Raw genomic sequence first — 20,822 nt, forward strand, 5'->3', positions numbered from 1 at the left:
TCCTTTTGGCCATTCCTGTGCAACTTCTGTTATGAGTTGAGCAGTAACTTTGGGGTTGTATATTCCATCCAGGTTGCACTATAATCACTTTCAGTCTTCAACTCAGTAAATGCTTTTTATTTTGTTCACATCCATCCACTTACATATCAACATCCAAACCCCCTGAAATGTCTAGGAATAAATATAGGGGTGAAATATTGACTCTGATTAACTGTTTGCAGCAGTCTTCTAATGAGAAGATCAATCATTCATGTTCCCAAACACTCACTAATTTTGTTTCAGTTGAACACAACTATAAAAAGGTCCTCAAGCTCTGAAATCACTCAGATCAGTATCATTCAGATAATTTCAGTATCAACAGGTTAGAGCAGCACAGAAAACCACTTCAAAGACCCTATACCACTAGAGATAGAAACATATGGTCTAATCATCTTCCTCAGTAACTAACATTCCATACACATCTGAAAATACATGCTATTTTTTTCAAGAAAGGCACATCCAACCCCCCACCCCATTCGTTTTTGCATTAGTCAGTATTTTTCATCACACACACACCTAAACTGCCCATGTTTCAACCTGCTGCAGGCATCGTATTAAATATCAGGTTCAGAATTAAAGAAGCCGGCACAAGATGATCAAAAAGTTACTTTCTGAACTTCAATAGGATTCTATTTTGCACCTGACATTCTTTATTCCAAACTAAAGAACGGCTGCATTTTGGAGGTTTCTCAAAACAGATTCATTGAAAAAAACATACTTTAAAAAATGTTTTTAACATAATGCAAAATACATAAATACATTGGTTGCATAGTGTGACTGATGCAGTGGAAAAAATATTTAATGGCACTTGTAAAAAATAAAACAGAAGCTGGATTATAAATATTCAAAAAAGGTAAGCCATGGTCACTGTGGGGGTGAAAGTTGCTCTGAAGCACACCAAACATCCTCTCCAATGGAACCTGAAGCCAAAGCAATTTGTCCATTCCTTCACTGACAAGCAGACAAGGGGGTGAAAATGTATACTTGAATAAACCTGTCTTGGAATAGGAAATCCTTTGTCAGGATATACATTCAATTGTATTGAAAAGGACTTGTGTGTGTCCCTCTACAAACCTATCAGTCATGACGTAGGCCTAACAGATTCCAGAGAACGACCAAAATAAAACTGCCTGGTTCAAAAATATACAGAATAGTACAATTGTTTGCTTATTGAATGAGGCATATTTTCAAGTTTATCAAATCACAGACACACACACTTAAACATGATCGTTATCTTGGTCATGTGAATCTGATAGCTCCACGGTGGGGGGAAACTACAGTATCTAAACTCACTGGAGCAAATATACATCTCCAGACAGAAAGGAATAATTTCACGGTTAGGTCTCAGGAAGCATGCTGCCTTCCTCTAGACAGAACCGTATGATTGGATTATTATTAATGTGACAAATGTTCCTGTTTGGGGAAGAGGAGGATCAAATGGCTTTTCTCCAGAGGATAAGACAGTTAAAGACCACATATATGCATACATAAGCTTCAAGTCACACCATATTTCAAACAATCCCTAGATAAAATGGAATCAGAGGTACTGGCCCTACTGATATCACCAAGGCTGCATAAAGACTGAGGGAAGGATCCATGAAGCACCTAGCCAGGTACACCATTAGAAAAATGCAACCTGGTGATTAGCTAAACACTAAAAGGCAGTGGTGACGAGAATTTGGCCTCAATGCTTTGCTTCTTTCAATTAAAAAAAAAGACAAGCTCTCGGTTGGTCTCTGACAATCACAAATTGGCAGACGCCCAAAAAGAATAAGTCCATAATATTATAATAAACCTGCATGCATCATAATCGTGGAGAACTTATGTGGGTCATCTGAGTAAGTGACACTCGAAAAGGCATCGAGTCAGTTTACATTCAACGCAAAAACGTACTACATACATAAATGGTTTTCCATCTACCTAGAGATCCAGTCAGACTGGTAAAGCAGTGTCAGCATTTGGTATTGAAGGATAAGTGGGGCAGGAGGTGATGCATTCAGCTGAAATAGTACACGTCGTGTTTTTAGCTGCCCCTCCATCAATGACACCACACGTGGGGCGTGTTCAGAAGGACACAACGTTCAGGTCGAAATGTGATATGTAGAACAAGGAATCATGTCAACTCTATTCATGCCATGTCTATCGGCAACGTACAACGCTTGGCAACAACCTGGCTCCGGGTCATGTTAAGTAGGGATCAGGGAAATCGATGTTCTCATTGGACGAGTTCAGGTTGTACCTTCCTGTTTCACTCAGTGTCAATACGTTTTCTACATACAGAACATGGCCCAGACATGTTCTGCAAGATTTATCCTGATGGGATGTTCAAGTGACAAAGCAGAAAAAGGAATTGTTGATTCCATACTTTTTATAAATTGAACAATGTAATACACTATATATAGCAGTATAACTGAGTCTACAGTGAATAGTGTTCTGTGTACATTGTGTCACTGTGATTGACTCCATCTACTGTATTCAGCTACAATGGATCCTGTAACCCCTCGTCAGCAAGTTCTAAAAATGAAGTAGAGGCATTTAAGGGGGAATCATCTCCACCCTCAGGCTTTAAAAGTCTATTACCCAGTTTCATTGATCAATAATGTCTCACTCCTGGTGAGGGAAAGCACTGCTGCATCAGGAGTAACACTCTGTCCCCGCTCACCTAAAGTACAAAGCACCAGCGTGTCATGAGAAGCCAGCCCAGTGGAGCACACCGGAATTTGACAGCAGCATCTAGCAGCACTGCTCTCATCTCTTCCTCTAGATATACTCTACAGGGCTGAAGGAAGTAGTCAAGACCTCTTGCTGTCTGACTAAAGCTCTAATTGGTGGGAGGGAGTTCTCTCCCTAGTTCCTCCTCTCCCTAACAGGAGGCTCCTATAGTTTGTCATATCTGCTAGGGTAGAAAGCCCTGTGTGGCTGCCAAGCTGCCCAACCAGGGAGAGAGGGACAGGAAGGGATGGAAGGAAAGGAGGGAGGCAGGGATGGAACGTGCGTCTGAAGGAGCTGGTGAATGGTGCCGACGGTCCGTCAGTCATTTATTTAATTTCTATAAGTCTCTTAAAATAAAAAAATAAGTGAATGGAGGATTTAGGAAAGAAGTTCTAGATGGAGCAGTGTCATAGATTCATCTGGAGGTGCTTGGGCCGCTTGGAGATGGGGTAGGGGTAGGCCTGCTTCTTGAAGGGGCCGCCTGTGGTGGTGTTGCCAGAGGGCTTTCTGATAGGCAGGGGGGCAGACACCTCGGAGGAAATGGCTATCTGCTCCACACCAACCTCCATGGGCTGGTCTCCAGACCCAAAACCTCCAAGGGACGAGGTTCCAGCCTGGGTGGGGGCCCGGGGCCAGCAGTCCCCCACAGCGAACCTCACTGGGCTGGGGGGCCAAGAGAAGAGGATACAGGGAAGGTTAGAATAGTACACTATAGTACTGACTGGGGGAGGGCAGACAGAATGGTGACATTTTAACAGTGAGGATAAATCCCAGTTGAACCGAGTACCAGAATGACACTGGATTCAACCACTGGTTAGCAGGACAACTTCATGGGAAAATTCAATTTCTACACAAATCTAAAGGAAAATTAGACAGAAAAAAAAGCTTACCTCACTGGTGTTCTTGGGCTTCCCAGAAACCTCCTTGGTGAGCTGACTTTTGGCTCAAAGGGGAATTTCTCCTTGATGTTTTCGAGGACGGAGGGGGCTACATACGTAAAACCCTGTGGGGAGGTTGTCACAGGGAAGATTACAGCCATTCTCTTCATGGTCAATCACAACCAAAACAACATAGGCCAGACGAGATGTGCAATGAAACACTCATTAAACTATATCGGTTTCATTTAAAAAAAACAACAGATGCAATGCATTACCCAACTATTTATTTTCTTCTCTCTCAAAAAGAGAACAAACAAAGAGTGTAGCTTCTGCCTACCCATTTATGTGCAACCGTGCATATAGTAAAACACACACGCACAAACACGAGACCAAACGGAATGTGCAGAGTAAGCAGTAGGCAGCCTACCAGGAAGACTTGATTGGCACTTTCACTGAGCGTGGAGTCATCAGGGCTGTCCACGGGAGTCTGGCTAGTGAACTTGGAGTCAAACTGGCTCACGTCATCAGCTGATTGCTGCAACAGAAGGAAAGAAGGAAACCAGTTAACCTCTAGTCTCTGTGGGTCAAGGAGGACTTGGTAGGCACAGGTGCTGTTCACAGTGGAAATGCTATGAATAAGGAATAACGGCTCACCAGAAAAGGCTTGAATGGAGGCTCCACTTTGTGAGCGAGAAGATCATCCCAATTAATATGCCTGAAGAACGGGTGGCTCTGGAGAAGCGGACAGAATAACTTTACTTTTCCCAGAGAAAGCCACAACACATGAAGGTTGCTCTTTTTTACCACCACCAACGTTCTATTAATCCTACAACAGGTCTGTTTAAATTGTAATACCTGAATTTCTGAGGAGTCTCCTGGGCCTGCCCCCAGCCGTAACGATGCATTGCGTTTCAGCAGCTGGAACAGAGGGAGTGACAGGTAATGCAAGTCTGCTCTTCAGTTTTCATCTGATCTGACTTGTGTTACATTAGACCAGGGTCCTCCAACACGGTTCCTGAATAGCTAGCCTCCTGTAGGTGCGCTCCAAACCCAGTTGTAACTAACCTGATTTAGAATATCAACCATCTAATTACTAGAATCAGGTGTGCTAGATTAGGGTTGGAGCGAAAACTATAAATTATAGTAGGTTCAATTATTTGAATTCCATTTCGCCCCCCCCCCCTTCTGTGTGAGCTCTATGCACACATTAAACAGTTTCTCTTGAGATAAATCAGATCCAGCCTGAACTGTGCTATGTAGTAGGGAGTGGTAGTTTCCAACAGGCCAATATTCTACATAGTTTAGTGCATAAAAATGTGGTAAATAACTACAATGACCATAATCCATTGCACATCTACTTGTCCGGTCTGTGTTTCTTTTATGCCTGCTACGAAAGAGACTTTCATAAAAAAAGGTTGCCTTATTTACTTTGAAGAAATACAAAATAGTGATTGTCAGACAGCAGTTCTATAGAGATGAGATGACTTGGAATGAAATAATAAAGCTATCAAATAAAACGGAAATATTTTATTAAAGTTCGTTAATGTCAATAAAATTATGGTTAATAAGTGATTAGCAGTAATGGACAGTCACTACCATCATGGGACTTTAATTGTTTTAATTCTGTGTTACAGCATTCAACCCACAGAATACATGTAATGTTTTAAAATTATAATACATTTAATGTTTTAAAATTATCGAAACAAATAAAAGAAACGTGATTATTTTTTAATTATCGAACCAACCTCAAATCGCTCAGCACTACAGGATGGTAGCTCTTCAGGAACAGGGTTGGAGAGCCCAGCATTAAACAATCAGAAGGCAGAGCCTACCTGAAATGCCATCAGCACACTATTATTAGAACATCTAACACCTATACCTTTTTTAGAAGGTCCCTAGCTTCTTGTGTGAGGTAAGGTGGCAGGTTCAGTTTGCACTTTAAGATTTTGTCAATGGTCTTCTTCCTGTTTTCCCCAGTGAATGGTGGCTGTGGAGTAAAATAAAAGGTATATCCAACTACAATACTGACATTGTGTCCAGCTGAGGTTAAACAAATATTTATCAATTAAATGTTGATGTTGTCTTGTACAGAGTACATACGTTCTGAAGAAAACTAATGTTTCTCTTGAAAGAAGAGTTGTACTCACTGCTCCTGTCAGCATGTCGTACATGAGAGCTCCCAGGCTCCACCAGTCTACAGCCCGGTTGTGTCCACTCCTCATCAGGATTTCTGGGGCCCTGGAGTGACAGATGGGAGGGGAGTGGGTGAGGAGGACAGTCAGGTAAGCCTATACAATGTGCAACCAAACACAAATTTCCTCAAACAAAAGAGTACGTAAAGTATTGCTCTGAGGAGATGGGACGTTTACAACAGACTAGGAGGCTGACATTAACTTTTCGTTGTTTAATGATTAGGACCATAACTTGCATGTATTCTATGGTGCCACAGAAGGTGTGAGTAACAGTGCCGTCATGGATTGATTCTTTACACAGGCCAAAGTCTGTGAGCTTGACGTGACCGTTGTTGCTGAGCATGATGTTCTCTGGCTTCAGGTCTCTGTAGATGATGCCTTTCAGATGCAGGTGTCCCAAAGCCATGGAAATCTCTGCCAGATAGAAGCTGCAGAACAGAAAACAGAACTTTTACATTAAGTACAGTGTAAGTCGGAAGTTTACATTAGAGGTCGACCGATTAATCGGAATGGCCGATTAATTAGGGACGATTTCAAGTTATAACAATCGGAAATCGTTATTTTGGGACACCGATTTGGCCATGTAAAAAAATATTTATTTTTTTAAACCTTTATTTAACTAGGCAAGTCAGTTAAGAACGCATTCTTATTTTCAATGACAGCCTAGGAACGATGCGTTAACTGCCTCGTTCAGGGGCAGAACAGATTTTTACCTTGTCAGCTCGGGGGATTCAATCTTGCAACGTTACAGTTAACTAGTCCAATGCTCTAACCACCTGATTACATTGCACTCCACGAGGAGACAGCCTGTTACGCAAATGCAGTGAGCAAAGGTAAGTTGCTAGCTAGCATTAAACTTATCTTATAAAAAACAATCATTCATAATCACAAGTCAACTACACATGGTTGATATTACTAGTTTATCTAGCGTGTCCTGCATGGCATATAATCGATGCTGTGAGTATCGTTGCTCCAATGTGTACCTAACCATAAACATCAATGCCTTTCTTAAAAACAATACACAGAAGTATATATTTGTAAACCTGCATATTTAGCTAAAAATAAATCCAGTTTAGCAGGCAATATTAACCAGGTGAAATTGTGTCACTTCTCTTGCGTTCATTGCACGCAGAGTCAGTGTATATGCAACAGTTTGGGCCGCCTAATTTGCCAGAAATTATGACATAACATTGAAGGTTGTGCAATGTAACAGGAATATTTAGACTTAGGGATGCCACCCGTTAGATAAAATACTGAACGGTTCCGTATTTCACTGAATGAATAAACGTTTTGTTTTCGAGATGATAGTTTCCGGATTCGACCATATTAAATGACCCAAGGCTCGTATTTCTGTGTGTTATGTTATAATTAAGTCTATGATTTGACAGCGCAGTCTGACTGAGCGATGATAGGCACCAGCAGGCTCGTAAGCATTCATTCAAACAGCACTTTCGTGCATTTTGCCAGCAGCTCCTCGCAATGAAGCATTGAGCCGTTTATGACTTCAAGCCTAATAGCATTTCAAACGTCACTCGCTCTGAGACTTAAAGTGGTTGTTCCCCTTGCTCTGCATGGGTAACGCTGCTTCGGGGGTGGCTGTTCTCGTTGTGTTCCTGGTTCGAGCCCAGGTAGGAGCGAGGATAGGGACGTAAACTATACTGTTACACTGGCAATACTAAAGTGCCTATAAGAACATCCAATAGTCAAAGGCTAATGAAATACAAATGGTAGAGAGAGAGAAATAGTCCTATAATAACTACAACCGAAAACTTCTTCCTTGGGAATATTGAAGACTCGTGTTAAAAGGAACCACCAGCTTTCATATGTTCTCATGTTCTGAGCAAGGAACTTAAACGTTAGCTTTCTTACATGGCACATATTGCACTTTTACTTTCTTCTCCAACACTTTGTTATTGCATTATTTAAACCAAATTGAACATGTTTCATTATTTATTTTAGGCTAAATTGATTTCATTGATGTATTATATGAAGTTAAAATAAGTGTTTATTCAGTAGTTGTAATTGTCATTATTACAAATAAAATAAATAAATATTTTTTTTTATCATCCGATTAATAGGAACCGGCTTTTTTTGGTCCTCTAATAATCGGTATCTGCGTTGAAAAATCATAATCGGTCGACCGAGTTTATATACACCTTAGCGAAATACATTTAAACTACGTGTTTCACAATTCCTGACATAAAATCCGAGTATAAATTCCCTGTTTTAGGTCAGTTAGGATCACTTTATTTAAGAATGTGAAATGTCAGAATAAGAGTAGAGAGAATGATTTCTTTCAGCTTTTATTTCATTCATCACATTCCCAGTGGGTCAGAAATTTACATACACTCAATTAGTATTTGGTTGCATTGCCTTTAAATTGTTTAACCTGGGTCAAAAGTTTTGGGTAGCCTTCCACAAGCTTCCCACAATAAGTTGGGTGAATTTTGGCCCATACCTCCTGACAGAGCTGGTGTAACTGAGTCAGGTTCGTAGGACTCTTTGCTCGCACTTGCTTTTTCAGTTCCGCCCACAAATATTCTTTGGGATTGAGGTCAGGGCTTTGTGATGGCCACTCCAATACCTTGACTTTGTTGTCCTTAAGCCATTTTGACAACTTTGGAAGCATGCTTGGGGTCATTGTCCATTTGGAAGACCCATTTCCGACCAGGCTTCAACTTCCTGACTGATGTCTTGAGATGTTGCTTCAATATATCCACCTAATTTTCCTGCCTCATGATGCCATCTATTTTGTGAAGTGCACCAGTCCCTCCTGCAGCAAAGCACCCCCACAACATGATGCTGCCACCCCCGTGATTTACTGTTGGGATTGTCATCTTCGGCTTGCAAGCCTCTCCCCTTTCCTCCAAACATAACGATGGTCATTATGCCCAAACAGTTCTATTTTTGTTTCATCAGACCAGAGGACATTTCTCTAAAAAGTACAATCTTTGTCCCCATGTGCAGTTGCAAACCATAGTCTGGCTTTTTTTATGGCAGTGTTGGAGCAGTGACTTCCTCCTTGCTGAGCAGCCTGTCAGGTTATGTCGGTATAGGACTCGTTTCACTGTAGATATAGATGTTCCTGTTTCCTCCAGCATCTTCACAAGGTCCTTTGCTGTTGTTCTGGGATTGATTTGCACTTTTCGCAAAGTAAGTTCATCTCGAGGAGACATAACGTGTCTCCTTCCTGAGCGGTATGACAGCTGCGTGGTCCCATGGTGTTTCTACTTGCGTACTATTGTTTGTACCGATGAACGTGGTACCTTCAGGCATTTGGTAATTGCTCCGAAGGATGAACCAGACCTGTGGAGGTCTACAATTTTTTTTCTGAAGTCTTGGCTGATTTATTTTGATTTTCCCATGATGTCAAGCAAAGAGACACTGAGTTTGAAGGTGCCTTGAAATACATCCACAGGTACACCTCCAATTGACTCAAATGATGTCAATTAGACTGAGAATCTTCTAAAGCCATGACATTTTCTGGAATTTTCTAAGCTGTTTAAAGGCACAGTCAACTTAGTGTATGTAAACCTCTGACCCACGGGAATTGCGATAGTGAGTTAAGTAAAATAATCTGTCTGTAAACAATTGCTGGAAAAATTACTTGTGTCATGCACAAAGTAGATGTCCTAACAGACTTGCCAAAACTAGTTTGTTAACAAGAAATTTGTGGAGTGGTTGAAAAACGAGTTAATGACTCCAACCTAAGTATATGTAAACTTCCGACTTCAACTGTACATTCACAGTGTGCCTCAGCAAATATGCCTTCAGAAAGTATTCACACCACTTGCCCTTTTCCACATTTTGTGGTGTTACAGCCTGAATTTAAAATGGATTGCATTTAGATTGTTTTGTCACTGGCCTACACACAACACCCCATAATGTCAAAGTGGAATTGTGTTTGACATTTGACAAATTAAAAATGTAAAAGCTGAAATGTCTCGAGTCAAGTATTCAACCACTTTGTTATGGCTAGCCTAAAAAATAAAATAAAAACAGACATTGAATATCTCTTTGAGCTTGGTGAAGTTCTTAATTGCACTTTGGATGGTGCATCAATACACCCAGTCACTACAAAAATACAGGTGTCCTTCCTAACTCAGTTGCTAGAGAGGGAGGAAACCAGCAGGGATTTCACCAGGAGGCCAATGGTGAATTTAAAACAGTTGCAGAGTAGTAATGACTGTGACAGGAGAAAACTGTGGATGGATCAACAACATTGTAGTTACTCCACAATACTAACAATTGACAGAGTGAAAAGATGGAAGCCTGCACAGAATAAAAATATTCCAAAACATGCATCCTGTTTGTAATAAGGCAACTGAATACTGCAAAAAATGTGGGAAAGCCATTAACGTTTTGTCCTGAATACAAAGTATTATGCTTGGGGAAAATCCAATACAAACCATTACTGAATAGCACTCTCCATATTTTCAAGCAGAGTGGTGGTTGCATTATATTATGAGTATCGTTAAGGACTTGGGAGTTTAAAGATAAAATAGAAACGGAACGGAGCTAAGTACAGGCAAAAATCCTAGAGGAAAACTTGGTTGAGTCTGTTTTCCACCAGACACTGGGAGATTAATTCACCTTTCAGCAGGACAATAACCTAAAACACAAGGCCAAATCTACACTGGAGCTGCATAACAAGAAGACAGTGAATGTTCCTGAGTGGCTAAATCTACTTGAACATATAAACAAATGTTGAACAAATGTTGGACAATACAGGTGTGGTAAGCTATTAAAGACCTTTCCAGAAAGATTAATCGCTGCCTAAGGTGCTTCTACAAAGTATTGACCCAGGGGTGTGAATACTTACGTAAATTAGATAATTATGCATTTAAATTTTCAATAAATGTGTTAATTTCTAAAAACATGTTTTCACTTTGTCATTATGGGGTATTGCATGTAGATGAGTGAGAAAATATATACATTTAATCAATTTTGAAATCAGGCTGAAACAACAAAACATGGAATATGTCCAACAAGCTCTGTCAAGATTAGACATTCATCCATGTTTCGCAAACATAAAATTTCAAAGTTGTTCCAAACGTCAAATTTCAAAGTGTTTAAGGTTAAGTTCAGGCATTAACTCCGAATTTTTAAAGGTATGAGTTACGAATTGGGATAGGTTTAAAACAAAAACAACTTTCTATCGCTAGATTGGAACATGAAACATTTGTCTGCTTCTAGAAATGGTTCAACCTTATGCTATGTAATCACTACCTTCAACTGCAGTCTGTTGTCACATGGGAGTGAGGACTGCAGGGTCCAGAAACTCATATCTATTCTACACACTACAGATACACATCTCCAGCATGACTGATCACTTACCACGCTGTGTCCTCCATAAAGATCCCCTCCCTTTCCAATTGCATAAACAGCTCCCCACCTACAAATAACAAATACAGCATTTAATTATTTGCAAATTGTGTGCGCGAATAATGGATGTAGGAGTACACTACGCTGTGTTGTGTGGTTTGTGTGTATGCGCACACACCACGCCTCAGCCACTCACCAGAAAGGTACTCCAGGATGAGGTACAGCTTGCCCCCTGTCTGGAAGGCATAGATGAGGTCCACTATGAATGGGTGCTTCACCTCCTCCAGGATATTCCTCTCTGCCTTGGTGTGAGCAGTGTCCTTAGCGTTACGCACTATCATGGCCTGGAGGGATCAAACAAGGCTTGGATTGTCAAGCATTGTCAGTATTATAACAATGGTAGCACTTTACATTCACAGCAGAGAACAAAGTGGTAATAACCTGGTAATAGTATGGTAAGTTAGTCAGCCCAAATGAAACATTTCTTACAGATATAAACTGAGGTATGATATGCATTTGAAAAGGACACTATGGTAGGTAACTGACTACCGGATCCAGACGCTCTGAAGACACAACAGCGTGAAGGAAATTCTCATTTGGTATCTGGTTTAGATGATTATTTCCCTGCCCAGCCTTAGTAAAGGGAGGGAACCTCTCTGCTCTGAGCCATGTCATTAATGTAGTTATCGTCGCCCTCAGGCTCAGATCACATGCAAATCTTGTTGGCTCAAAAGGAATCCAAAACATTCAAACCACTCTGGACAAAAATATAGACAACATATGAAGTGTTGGTCCCATGTTTCATGAGCTGAAATAAAAAAATCCCAGGAATTTTCCAGGTGCACAAAAACCTTTGGCTCAAATCTTGTGCACAAATGTTTTACATCCCTGTTTGTGAGAATTTCTACTTGACCAAGATAATCCATCCACCTGACAGATGTGGCATATCAAGAAGCTGCCGAAACAGCATGATCATTACACAGGTGCACCTTGTACTGGGGACAATAAAAGGCCACTAAAACATGCAGTTTTGTCACACAACAATGCCACAGATGGCTCAAGTTGATGCAGCGTGCAATTGGCATGATGACTGCAGGCATGTCCACCAAAGTGGTTGCCAGAGAATTAAATGATAATTTCTCTACCATAAGCTGCCTTCAATGTCGTTTTAGAGAATTTGGCAGTACATCCATCCGGCTTCACAACCACAGACCACATGTAACCACGCCATCCCTGGACCTCCACACCTGGCAGGATAGTCTGAGGAGATGTGGGGGGGTGCTGAGGAGTATTTGTCTATAATAAAGCCCTTTCTGATTGGCTGGGCCTGCCTCCCAAGTGGGTGGGCCTATGCCCTCCCAGGCCCACCCATAGCTGCCCACCCTGCCCAGTCCTAAAAAAAAACCATAGATAAGGGCCTAATGAACTTATTTAAATTGACCGATTTCCTTATATGAACTGTAACTCAGTAAAATCTCTGAAATTGCTGCATGTTGCATTTATATCGGTATACTGTATTTCAGCCATCGGGTCCAATAGTAGATCCGTTTCAGTTGGATTAAGCCGGAGCCCTGTGGCAGAACTAGAAGCCAGAGCAGAAGAGCAGAGCATGGTCAGTCATTTGTGTGAGGTTCTGTGCCTACTGTGCTACATAGCCACTTGCATGCCCAGTGCTGGGTTCTGACACGGCAGATTAAGTCAACCATGCTAAACACCAATGCTGGGAAATGTCTGCTGCACACATAGGAGTTTCAAAACCTCATCCCAGGCTCAATTGCTACCGCATATGCAGTGGGGCAAGAAAGTATTTAGTCAGCCACCAATTGTGCAAGTTCTCTCACTTAAAAATAGGAGGCCTGTAATTTATCATAGGTACACTTCAACTATGACAGACAAAATGAGAGAGAATTTTTTTTCCCCAGAAAATCACATTGTAGGATTTTAATGAATTTATTTGCAAATTATGGTGGAAAATAAGTATTTGGTCACCTACAAACAAGCAAGATTTCTGGCTCTCACAGACCTGTAACTTCTTCTTTAAGAGGCTCCTCTGTCCTCCACTCGTTACCTGTATTAATGGCACCTGTTTGAACTTGTTATCAGTATAAAAGACACCTGTCCACAACCTCAAACAGTCACACTCCAAACTCCACTATGGCCAAGACCAAAGAGCTGTCAAAGGACACCAGAAACCAAATTGTAGACCTGCACCAGGCTGGGAAGACTGAATCTGCAATAGGTAAGCAGCTTGGTTTGAAGAAATCAACCGTGGGAGCAATTATTAGGAAATGGAAGACATACAAGATCACTGATAATCTCCCTCGATCTGGGGCTCCACGCAAGATCTCACCCTGTGGGGTCAAAATGATCACAAGAACGGTGAACAAAAATCCCAGAACCACACAGGGGGACCGAATGAATAACCTGCAGAGAGCTGGGACCAAAGTAACAAAGCCTACCATCAGCAAGGGCATTGAAGATGAAACTTGGCTGGGTCATTCAGCATGACAATGATCCCAAACACACCGCCCGGGCAACGAAGGAGTGGCTTCGTAAGAAGCATTTCAAGGTCCTGGAGTGGCCTAGCCAGTCTCCATATCTCAACCCCATAGAAAATCTTTGGTGGGAGTTGAAAGTTCATGTTGCCCAGCAAGAGCCCCAAAACATCACTGCTCTAGAGGATATCTGCATGGAGGAATGGGCCAAAATACCAGCAACAGTGTGTGAAAACCTTGTGAAGACATACAGAAAACGTTTGACCTCTGTCATTGCCAACAAAGGGTATATAACAAAGTATTGAGATAAACTTTTGTTATTGACCAAATACTTATTTTCCACCATAATTTGCAAAAAAATTCATTAAAAATCCTACAATGAGATTTTCTGGATTTTTTTCTCCTCATTTTGTCTGTCATAGTTGAAGTGTACCTATGATGAAAATTACAGGTCTCTCATCTTTTTAAGTGGGAGAACTTGCACAATTGGTGGCTGACGAAATACTTTTTTGCCCCACTGTAGAACCTGGAAACACTGCAACAAAGTGGGACTTGAAAAGAGCGTTGTTTGAAATCAAGGCAGGAAAGCCTGCTACAGCTGTAGGCCTATTAGATGGGACTTTGAAAAAGTCACTTTTTTTCCACCTTCAATATATATACACATATATACATACATATAAATCAAAATCGGCAATCAAAATAAATGTTCCATCACAGCGACCATATCATTCAAATCCCAATTGATTCGGAGTTAGAGCATATAAAGTTAGTGAAAATTTCTAAGACGCATACTTTACGATTTCTCACACTCACTTCCTTGTTTAGCCTAAATCACTTGTGCTGCTTGCACTATGAAATCCAAAGGGGTGGTTCTGAAGGTTATGCTAGATGGTGATGGACAAAGATCAGCCAATTAGCGAGAGGGTTTCCAAGACGTGAGGGAAAGAGGCGGGACCCTTGGGTTTCATTTGGCAGTGATGATGTCTGCTGGTTGCCTGTTTAAACACCTTCATCCTCAGTAACAGAGGTAGAATAGGAATCTGAGCTCTTAGCTCCTGCATGGTAGCAACAGTAAATAAAGACACATACAAACTATAAACAGAACCCCTATTACCAAAACCTGTAAGGTTTCTGGGAAACAGAGGTGGGTTCTTGGGCCAAGATGCAAACCAGACGGGCGGTCGTCAATTACAGAAAGGAGGCTGTTGGAAAGAAAATGGGGAGAACGAACAGCCCTGAGGTTTCATGGTAAGTTGTTAGGTCAATTTTTTTTAAAGTTGTGTGTTCGGCAGCTTCACTTCTGACTGCGTGTCTGAATGACTGCACCAGGGCGTTCTTGTTACAGTAGTATAAAGAGGGTCAGTGTTCAATCTGTGTTCATTGTCATGTCAATGGGAATACTTAGAGAATAACTCTAGAATAAATATCTCAGAAGTTAAGTTGCAGTTCCTTAGGGGCAGGCGAGACAAGTATCTCAGCCTGATAACCCAAACAGCCCACCTTCTTCAAGACCTTCATAGCGAAGATCTTTCCCGAAGTGGCACCCGACATCTTACGAACTTGAAAAACCTGAATGTGATTGGGGGAAAAGAAGAAAAAAAAACATGAATTTCACTGAATTGATGCCATCTAATCTAAGGGGAAGACATGAGAATACTTGATCCAGGCATAGGGCGATTAGGGATAGCTCACCTTTCCATAGCCTCCTTTTCCTAAAACTCGGAGCAACTCAAAGCATTCCGGACGAATCTGCTCCGTTCCTTTGTTGACGCTGTCTTCAGAGATTTCAAACTTTTCACAGTCATCCATGTTACTTGAAAAATAAAAAAGACAACCGTTGAAACATAAATCATACATGTCAAATACACATCATCATTGCAGTGAGTCAATGTTGAATGGACCTGAATGACAAGTCCTGCACAAGGAGTTCTATCATCTCTGGACTAACATCACAATTGTCCTGTATCTGTTCATCAAAACATACATCATAAAAGTGATCAAAGGTGTTCCTGTAATTGACAAAGATCAGATTACACTGATGCCTGTAGGGCAAATATATTGACAACTAAGACAAAACAGGATAACACAACAAAGAAGAATTGTGTTGTCAAACATGTTGTGGTAAGTGTGCCACATAAGCTTGAGTGTCAAAATACAGTCTGAAACTCTTGTAAATACTCACAATTCAAACCCGCTGCATTGTCGCCCATATTCGCTCATTTGGATCTAGCAACAATAAAAAAAGAAGGCCAGGCCCCAAAGGCTGAAATTATTTTTGGGGCATCTACAGTGCATTCAGAAAGTATTCAGACCCCCTTCCCTTTTCCACAATTTGTTACGTTACAGCCTTACTCATTCACATACATACAGTTTTTAAAATGTCCTCAATCTACACACAATATCCCATTACAACAAAGCAAAACTGTTTTTTAGAAACGTTTGCAAATGTATATAAAAAAAAAGTGCAAATCTATTTACATAACTATTCAAACCCTTTGCTATGAGACTCAAAATTGAACACAGGTGCATCCTGTTTCCATTGATCATCCTTGAGATGTTTCTACAACTTGGAGTCCACGTGTGGTTATTGAATTGATTTGACATGATTAGGAAAGGAACACACCGGTCTATATAAAAAGGTCCCACAGTTGACAGTGCATGTCGGAGCAAAAACCAAGACAGGAGGTAAAAGGAATTGTCCGTAGAGCTCCGAGACAGGATTGTGTCGAGTCACAAATCTGGTGAATGATAAAGTTTCTGCAGCATTGAAGGTCCCCACGAACACAGTGGTCTCAATCATTCTTAAATGGAAGAAGTTTGGAATCATCAAGACTCTTCCTGTAGTATATATAGCTATTGTTATTTACTGCTGCTCTTATCTCCTTTTTTTTTAAAGGAATTTTCTTAACTGCGTTGTTGGTTAGGGGCTTGTAAGCAAGCATTTCACTGTAAGGTGAAGAACCCCACTGTATTTGGCGCATGTGACAAATAAAATGTGATTTTTATTAGAGCTGGCCGCCCGGCCAAACTGAGCAATCAATGGAGAAGGGCCTTGGTCAGGGAGGTGACCAAGAAAACAATGGTCACTGACAGAGGTCCAGAGTTCCTCTGAGGAGAAGGGAGAACCTTCCAGAAGGGCAACCATCTCTGCAGCACTCCACCAAGCAGGCCTTTATGGTAGAGTGGCCAGACAAAAGCCACTCCTTAGTAAAAGGCACATGAGAGTCCGCTTAGAGCTTGCCAAAAGGCACCTAAAGGACTCTGACCACAAGAACAAGATACTCTGGTCTGATGAAACCACAATTGAAATCTCTGGCCTGAATGTCAAGCTTCATGTCTGGAGGAAACCTGGCACCATCCCTATGGTGAAGCATGGTGGTGGCTTCATCATGCTGTGGGGATGTTTTACAGCGGCAGGGACTGGGAGTCTAGTCAGGGTCGAGGGAAAGATGAACGGAAGAAGTACAGAGATCCTTGATGAACTCCTGAGTGCTCTGGAGCAGGATCTCAGACTGGAGAAAAGGTTCACTTTCCAACAAGACAATGCAGGGGTGGATTTGGGACAAGTCTCTGAACATTTTAGAAACCTGTTTTACTTTGTCATTGTGGAGTTGTGTGTAGATTGAGGAAGATGTATATTTTCTTTAGTTTATCCTACTACCGTCAACAATTTTAAAGCTCACTACGTTGAATTACATAATTTCCAAGCCCATTTCATAGAGAATGCTACAAACTGGATGACATTTAGGGTGTGTTCGTAAATTTAATCTGGAGTGCCGAAGTGCGCGGTTTGTAAATACAGAGCGTTGTCAAATTGTCAATTCATAAATTCAGATCGTTTCGCTCTCGGAGCGTTCTGCGCGCACACGAGACGCTCTGGCTGAGAAGTAGGGTTGATCTGAGCATTCTGACCACACAACAGCAGTCAAGCACCCAAATTAACTGGCTAACGTTGGCTAGCTAGCTACTTCCAGACACAAATGAGAGAACACATCACTGACCATTTTACTCACCTGAGCACAGATGGTTAGGCTGTTTTCATGTTATCCAGAGCATTTGTGACTAACTCTGCACCTGGCATGAATTTAATTAAGCTTTTTTTGCAGACATTTACTGACTGACATCAGCCATATTCAACACGTGTTGAGTGTTCGTAAATTCCTAGTTATTCTGCACTCTGGCACACGAGTAGATAGCCTGACTAAATTTACAAACGCACCCTACGTAATTTACTATGAAGAGATGGTGATTGGGTCTAAATAGGCTTTTGGTAGTTTTAACTCAGTGTACTTGTCTTTAACTGTAACTTCCTGAAAGTCAGACTTCTCGCACGCCCCTAAAAAAAAAATTCAGCTTCAGAAGCATTTGCATTCACCAAATGTTGTGTGGTTATCCTTAGATATATTCTCCCAACTTGCCCAGAGGGAATTGTTGACTATGCTTTTTATTCTAAATCACATATTGAAAAAATATTATATTCTCCATAAATGCATTTTTACATCTTTAGCATTTTGTAGAAAGAAAGATGAAGAGTATTTATACACACTGCTCTGGACAAGTCCGGGCCTGGAGTGTCTTAAAATAAAACCAAAAGATTTAGACTGACATCATCCAGTGTCCAGAATCTCTCTCTTTTCAGATATGTTCATATTAATTAAGATTGCATCATTTGCATATTTTAATAAAATATTTCAGGAAAATTGTAAACAAAAAAAATACATGTTATTTGTATCTACATTCAACTGGTACTCAGGCACCACACCCTAGCAGACCCCCCCTAATCATATCACAATCCATTACCAGGTTAATGTACACAAATAAAATACTTTTGTATCTCAGAAATTAAACTACTATTTGCTACTGTTTATTCATAAGAGACTGACTGCATCTAAGTCTAGTGGCAGACTGCTGAAGAAAAACAAGCTAATGACGCTAAAATAAATCGTTTGAAAGAGTACAACCACTTGTTTCACTTAATCCAGAAATCTGATTATTATGCGCATGACAGAGGTCAGGTGGTTTCACGTGTTTTTTTTTTATCTAGACAATTATTAGCTGATGCACTTCAAAAAATATTCTGGTTGTTAAACGAATCCATCAATGCGTGCCTCATTTTTATTTAACTTGGCAAGTCAGTTAAGAACATTCTTATTTACAATGACGGCCTACCAAAAGGTCTCACGCGGGGACGGGAATTAAAAATATAGGACAAAACACAACTCTACATTGAGATCTGAGACAATGACATAGCAGCAACATGACAACACAGCACATTAGCAACACAACATGGTACAAACATTGGGCAAAGACAGCAGCACAAAGGGAAAGAAGGTAACTATTAGAGACAATACATCAGGCGAAACATGGATAGTTTCTTGAGAAGACATAGCAGGTCTATCGGTTTTAGTTGGTTAGCTAACCATATAGCCACCAACGTCAAGACCGCCTTGGGTTCCGCTAGCTAATGGCTAGCTAGCGCGAGTTAGTTTGCACCTCCCTACTTCACTAGCAGCTAGCTCTAATTACCATAACGATAGAACCTAGCTAGCTTATGTTTTGCTTGGTAACTCACTCCATCCTCGAGTTCGTCCTCAGACACATGTTCGTCCTGCTGATCCAAATCAATGTCGAATACTCCTGCCATGGCCTTTGCTTGTTCCCTCTCACTCAGTGCGAATGAAAGGCTCTTCTTCACTGCCTCTTGGAACAACATACATCGCCGCCATACCGGCTACAGTAGAAACCATGCTGCCGACCAAAATCAAAACCAAGTTCAAGTGTTGAGCATGCGCACTTCTTCTGTGGGTTGTATGGCGGACAACACACCAAAAGGTGTACTGCCGCCACCAACTGGACGGTTTGAAACCAAATAAAATTAAATAAACGATTACATACGGAATAGTGAAACTAACTTAATCCACCCTATTAAAATTCTACATTGCCAAAACTTCATTTTTCCCCCCAGTTATCGTTATCTTCCTGAGAGTGTGGTAGGGCTTGTGCCAATATTCCATATAACTCCTTCGCTGATAAATCTTTCAGCCCCAGGAACAGCTCTGCCGCAATCACTATTATTTCTATCTTCCCGGACCTTCTCTCCACCTTGGCAGTGCCATTAATTACCATAGCTATAAATGCCAAAGTCCACATTCTTAACCTTTAACATATCAGGATCCTGCTGATGAAAGGCGACCCCTGCAGCCTAGGCCTATCCACTACCATTCAAAACCTTTTCACAGCTGCTGCATATGAAATGCTCTGTACAACCCTGACTCTGGCCACCTCATTCTCTTTCACCCTCGTGGGGCATTTGTCCACAACTTGGACATGTCGGCTTCTCCCTTCTGCAAACACTTGGTACATGACCAAAAGCTTTACAATGATCACACTGCATTGGTATTGGGACAAATGCTCTGACTCTGTAGTTGATATACCCTAACTGCACTTGAGTAGGGAGAGACTCCATATCAAAAGATATAAGAACAGATAACGTTACTCTTCACTGTTTCACCATTCACCACACGATTCATCCGACGTGCTTCTATCAAGTAAGAAATACCTCCTCAAAATCGACTTCCCACAAGACGCCAGATATAACCACTTGAGGGATGCCCTGTTCCGAGACACACACGAGACTTCAAACTTATCAAATCGGTTAGGACACAACGCACGTCCCTTCTGATCCAAAGAACCACAACAAAAAAATCGAAACAAGACTGTCTCCTCACTTTACCCAGCACTCTCTCCAACAGTTTGGATTACACAACTGATTTCTTCAAGATTGGTACTATGCTCAACTGCTCCTCATTTAACAAACGGTACTCCTACTAGATACGAATGGTCATTCTCATCACTGTACACTAGTTTACTCTGTTTTTCATTATTTTGGACAATTCTCAAATTCTCCTTGATTCTACCGCCATTATTTTCAGATTCCACTTCTTCATCCGCTTCCGCATCTTTCGTTCGTCTGGTCGGGAACTTTTCCCTCCCTACTGGTGCAATAATACACTTGCGCAGTAATGTGCACTGCGACGGTGAGCGAGCATGCGCACTGCTGAAATGACACAGTGTTATCACAGATATAACAATGGGACAGATATTTCACTGGATGTTTAAATGTGAAGCATCCGCTTGGCGTTTCCACTCACTACCAAATATGGTAGTTAGAGAAAGCCCAC

At 41.2% G+C, this 20,822-nt stretch overlaps 1 protein-coding gene across 1 annotated transcript; it reads right to left on the reverse strand.

Annotated features, from left to right (window-relative positions):
• Positions 1–101: 101 nt before the first annotated feature.
• Positions 102–20,622, reverse strand: LOC135550691 (ribosomal protein S6 kinase beta-1-like). Its single transcript, XM_064981718.1, has 14 exons — positions 19,214–20,622; positions 15,824–15,867; positions 15,334–15,454; positions 15,142–15,210; positions 11,343–11,490; positions 11,159–11,216; positions 6,058–6,249; positions 5,777–5,867; positions 5,509–5,616; positions 4,485–4,547; positions 4,284–4,361; positions 4,057–4,164; positions 3,642–3,754; positions 102–3,414 (listed from the first exon to the last, which is right to left on the reverse strand). The coding sequence occupies exons 1-14, from the start codon at positions 19,352–19,354 to the stop codon at positions 3,159–3,161; spliced, it is 1,590 nt and encodes a 529-aa protein (XP_064837790.1). The 5' UTR covers positions 19,355–20,622; the 3' UTR covers positions 102–3,158.
• Between the last annotated feature and the right edge of the window lie 200 nt (positions 20,623–20,822).

This window comes from Oncorhynchus masou, chromosome 12, assembly GCF_036934945.1.
Source record: "Oncorhynchus masou masou isolate Uvic2021 chromosome 12, UVic_Omas_1.1, whole genome shotgun sequence".
Classification (NCBI taxonomy): domain Eukaryota; kingdom Metazoa; phylum Chordata; class Actinopteri; order Salmoniformes; family Salmonidae; genus Oncorhynchus; species Oncorhynchus masou.

Excerpts from the sequence above, each read along its gene's own strand:
- LOC135550691 (XM_064981718.1), bottom strand. The coding sequence starts at position 19,354 with ATGTTGTTCCAAGAGGCAGTGAAGAAGAGCCTTTCATTCGCACTGAGT. Across the intron at positions 15,455-15,823 it reads CAATGCAGCGGGTTTGAATT|TAACATGGATGACTGTGAAA; the intron begins GTGAGTATTTAC and ends TTATTTTTCAAG. Across the intron at positions 6,250-11,158 it reads TTTATGGAGGACACAGCGTG|CTTCTATCTGGCAGAGATTT; the intron begins GTAAGTGATCAG and ends TCTGTTCTGCAG.